The sequence below is a fragment of the Myotis davidii genome, unplaced genomic scaffold (genome assembly GCF_000327345.1).
Source record: "Myotis davidii unplaced genomic scaffold, ASM32734v1 scaffold209, whole genome shotgun sequence".
In the NCBI taxonomy this organism is placed as follows: Eukaryota; Metazoa; Chordata; class Mammalia; order Chiroptera; family Vespertilionidae; genus Myotis; species Myotis davidii.
In genome coordinates this window covers 1,448,275-1,453,191 of record NW_006300047.1, presented here as the reverse complement: position 1 = coordinate 1,453,191, position 4,917 = coordinate 1,448,275, and the positions used below count along the sequence as shown (strand labels likewise).

Sequence of the window (4,917 nt, the reverse complement as noted above, 5' to 3'; positions counted from 1 at the left end):
TTCAAATACCGAAAAGGGTTTCAAATTGAATATTTTATTAACATGGTAGTTGTCTTTGTAACATGTGCACACACACTCGCACACTCAGAATGATCTGCCTGGGGGAAAAAAAGACTATGTATGCCTAAGGGGAAAATGAAAAATTAAAAAATTTCTATAGGTTTTCATTATTGTAGGCAATTATGTCCACATCACTTACAAAGCTATTGCCAAATCTGTCCAAGGAAGCAGTTTGAGAGGGGAAGAAAAAAATATTGGGAAAAATTCAACAGTGGCATAGCAGAGCTCTCAATATGAGAAAGCTGACATAATGTGGACTTTTGCTGTGAATTTTGTCTTGCAAAATATGGGGAGAGGTTTGTCAATGGGCAGAAAATATGAGAAGGCGGTGTGAAGTAGGCTTTTGCAGTCAATTTTCCTCACAGTATTGTGCAGGGTCATCAAGAAAATGCTTAGTCTTTCTCTGGAACCAGTTTCAGAACTTTTCCAATTGCAATGGTCTTACCTGAAAATGAAACAAAAACAAAAAAACTTTTTCAGTAGTTAACAGCAAAGCCATCTAAGGTATTTAAAGGTTATTAATTTAAATCTTAATTTTTACAATGTGAAGTATTAACTTCAGTTTTGGATCTGACAACCCTTTCATGCTGATACCTCAGCATGACAAAAAGCGTCTTGCTGACAACAAAGACATGATTTCTGATTAAGAAATCTCTTGCCCTACCTGGTTTGGTTCAGTGGATACAGTGTCAGCCTGCACACCTAAGGGTCCCAAGTTTGATTCTGGTCAAGGGCCTGTACCTTGATTGCAGGCTCCTCCCTGGCCCGGGGGCCCTGGTCAGGGCACATGCAGGAGGCAACCAATCAATATGTTTCTCTCACATCAATATTTCTCTCTGTCTTTCCCTCTCTCTATAAATCAATGGAAAAGTATTTTCCAGTGAGGATTAAAAAAAATCTCTTAGAAAAAGTAAAATGTGGAATATTAGTACACTTGAATACTATTTGGCAACCAAAAGGAATGACATATACAATACATGATATATAACATGGTTGAATCTCAAAAAACACACTGAGTGGCCCTGGCCTGGTGGCTCAATTGGTTGGAGTGTCAACCCGTACACCAAAAGGTTGTGGTTTTGACTCCTGGTCAGGGCAGCACCTATCTAGGTTGCAGGTGCTATTGGACATATACGGGAGGCAACTGATCGATGTCTCTCTCAAATTGATGTTTCCCTTTTTCTCCTTCCTCTCCCTAAAAATAATTTTTTAAAAGCCACCCTCCAGTGAAGATTTTAAAAAAAACACACACCATACTGAGTGGAATAAACTAGATACTAAAGACCACAAATTTTATGTTCTATTTATATGGCTTATCCAATAAGGCAAATAGAAAAAAATGCTGTGATTGCCTAGGTCTGGGGGTAGGAGTAGGAGATAACTGTAAATAGGTAAAAGGGCTTCTTTTTAGCTATAATAAACATTCTAAAATTAGAATGCGATGACTGCACAACTCTGTAAAGATACTAAAATTCATTGCATTGTACACTTAAAACAGTTCTATTTCATAGTATGAATTATCTCAAAGATGTTAAAAGGGGCTCTCCGTCTTATGGGGGGGGGACTAAAAATCAACCTACTACAGTGAAACCTCATTTCTCGAAGGTCTCCCATCTTGAACAATTTGGTTCTTGACCAAGATGTTCACAGAAAAAAAAATGTCTGGGTTTTCCACCTGACAATCCTTTCATGCTGATACTTCAGCATGACAAAAGGGGTCTCAGACAACAAGCAAAGGACAGAAGCTAATGTTGCCCTAGCCCAATGGTTGGCAAACTCATTAGTCAACAGAGCCAAATATCAACAGTACAACGACTGAAATTTCTTTTGAGAGCCAAATTTTTTAAACTTAAACTATATAGGCAGGTACATTGTTATTAACTTAATTAGGGTACTCCTAAACTGGCCTTTGCTAAAAACGTCCTCAATCTGATTGAGGTACGTTCGCCGAAGTCGACCCCTTCCAACTCTCCTATCCATACTTGTCTTGTATACTTGTTTCAGATACGAGTGGGGATAGGAGAGTTGGGAGGGGTCGACCTCGGTGAACCTCCCCCGCGCTGCGTCTCCCGTCACCCGACGGACTGACACCCCCCACTTCTTCTAACGCTACTTCTTCAAAATAGACTTGCCCAGGCCGAAAACCTACTTCTGCGCATGGGCCAGGAAGTTTCAATCGCACTGTACGTGCACGCCCGCACGTGGTATTTTGTGGAAGAGCCACACTCAAGGGGCCAAAGAGCCGCATGTGGCTCGCAAGCCGCGGTTTGCCGACCACTGCCCTAGCCCGGGTTTGACTGCGGTCAAGGGCATATGCCAGGATTGCAGGCTTAATCCCCAGTGGGGCCATGCAGGAGGCAGCGATCAATGATTTTCATCATTAATGTTTCTATCTCTCCCTCTTCCTTCCTCTCTGAAATCAATAAAAAAAAATTTTTTTTTAAAGTGCTAATGTTGCCAAGGGTCTGAAAGCGCTCACAAACAGCAGTCAAATTTGGATAAAGGAAAAGCAGTTAGCTGGTGATAGCATTTTGGAGGTAATGATACAGAAAAAAATTCCTTTAAGGCTAGTAGGGGGTGGTTTGATAAATTTAAGAAAAGAAGTATTTATTTATAAATTAAACAGTACATTAAGCATGTACTGTATATAAGAAAAGTTGAAACAATCATTTGGGTGTTTGGAATGAATTAATTCAATTTACATAATTTCTAATGGGGAAAAATGATTCAGTTTTTGAACAAATCACTTCTTGAGAAGCCTTTTGGAATGAATTAAATTCGATAAACAAGGTTCCACTATATTTAGGAAAAAATAATTATTGGGGGTTAAAAATTCATGCTACATTAATTTCCTCTGTAATTTTATTTTTACTTCCTCTGTAATTTTGAGAAATATATATATAAAGATATTTTTATTGTTTTAAGAGGGAGAGGGAGAAAGAGATAGAAACATCAATGATGAGAGAGAATCATTGATTGGCTGCCTCCTTCACTGCCCACACTGGGGATCTAGCCCACAACCCAGTCATGTGCTCTGTCTGGGAATCAAACCGTGACCTCCTGGCTCATAGGTAACACTCAACCGCTGAGCCACAGGCCAGTTGGACTAACTTTGTAATATTAATAGGACAACCAGTAATCAGTGAATTTCACTAACACCAAGCAGATTTTTAAAATAAAAAATTTTAAGAACTCTATAGTGTCTTTATAAAGATTTCCCTGAACTAGAACTAAGGTGCAGCAACCACATTTATCATTATATTTCCAGTGCTAAGCACAGTTTTTGACTTGCAATTTTTTTGCTGAATGGAATTTGAACATACAATTGTATTCTATATTTCAAAGGAACCAAAGTTTTATATAAATTTTCCAATCTTAAAATAGTTATCTAAGTTAACAATCTATAGAGAAATGTTTAGTAAAAATCATTTTGTTTTCATGATACCAAAGAATTTCATGGCCACAAGACAGAAAAATTATAGCTCTTCAGATTAACTCAAAAAGAGCATGAATATTAACCCTCTAAAAAAACAAGTGTTAAAAGGCAATCAATCTATATATCCCTTTTATTCCCACCCTCGTATCAGTGCAGTAAATGTATTATATTTGATTTTTAAATGATTTCTTCTGACCACAAAATGACAAGATATGTACCTCAAGCTCACCTTCCAAATCTTAAAAGGGCAAGATGGGTTTTTGTTTTTTTTTTAAACAGAATATGATTATATTTAATGCACAAAGATGGGTTTTAATCACATATATTATGAAGGATTATATCACAGAAATGTCTTGCTTATAGTAAATAAATGGCTCTTAAAACTCACTACTGGCAAAATATCAAAATTCTTCTAGAATAGTGGTTCTCAACCTTCCTAATGCCGTGACCCTTTAATACAGTTCCTCATGTTGTGGTGACCCCCAATTTCATTGTTACAAATTGAACATAATTAAAGCATAGTGATTAATCACAAAGACAATATGTAATTATATATGTGTTTTCCGATGGTCTTAGGCGACCCCTGTGAAAGGGTCGTTCGCCCCCCAGGTTGAGAACCGCTGTTCTAGAGCATTACTGCTAAAATGCATAGCTAATTTTACCTGTTGTCCAATTCATTTAACTCATAAAACATGCACCCAGGTTCTCTATGAACTGTACTCGGGTGAAGAGTCTATTTTAGACATACTACTACACATCAATTTAAAGGCTTACCCTCATCTCTCAAAGTAAATCGACCCATCTGAGGGAAGTCTTTAAAGGTCTCAAGGCAGATGGTTCCTGCTGTCCTTAAGCGAGCAATGCATACTTGATCTTGTTTCACAAAACGGGGTCGAGTCTTACTTTTTTCTCCTGATTTTTTGTCTACCAAGCAAATTAAGGCCTATCCAAGATAAAAGGATGAAAAGACATCAGAATAATGCCAAATAAAAGAATCTTTAAGAATAGGCATGCAAATAAGAGTATATCACTACTATTGGTAAGAAATTATTAAGATGAAATGGCCTTAAGAAAAACAAACAAAACCCCCAATTATCTTAATACTCACTGTTATTTCAACTTCCTCAATACAGGTATGAATATGCAGCACCGCATTATAACCTGGGCAGATGATGGATTTGTGCTCTATAATCACTATCTGTCAAACAACAAGAAAATTCACATCTTTATACCCAGGGCAAAAAAATAATTAAATGTGCTAAAGTGTATATAGTATCACAAGAATATATAACTTACCATCTTAAAAGTTATTTTTGTGTTAGAAGTGATAGGTCAGGTCACTTGACCTCGAAGAATGAACTCTGATATCCTTAACCTACTGATCTTCTTGGCAAGTGCCCAGACTTTCAAAAGCAGGCACA

The 4,917-nt window shown here is 37.4% G+C and overlaps 1 protein-coding gene across 4 annotated transcripts in view; it reads right to left on the bottom strand.

Annotated features, from left to right (window-relative positions):
- GSPT1 (G1 to S phase transition 1) overlaps nt 1-4,917 on the bottom strand; it is a 58,181-nt gene continuing 53,264 nt past the window's right edge. For all 4 annotated transcript variants that reach the window (XM_006776279.2, XM_015572133.1, XM_015572132.1 and 1 more), the window contains 3 exons: nt 4,605-4,694; nt 4,271-4,439; nt 1-505 (listed from right to left, as the gene is read on the bottom strand). In XM_006776279.2, the coding sequence (XP_006776342.1) occupies nt 453-505; nt 4,271-4,439; nt 4,605-4,694 (312 nt within the window). In that variant the 3' untranslated portion in view covers nt 1-452. The remainder of the gene's footprint in view (nt 506-4,270; nt 4,440-4,604; nt 4,695-4,917) is intronic.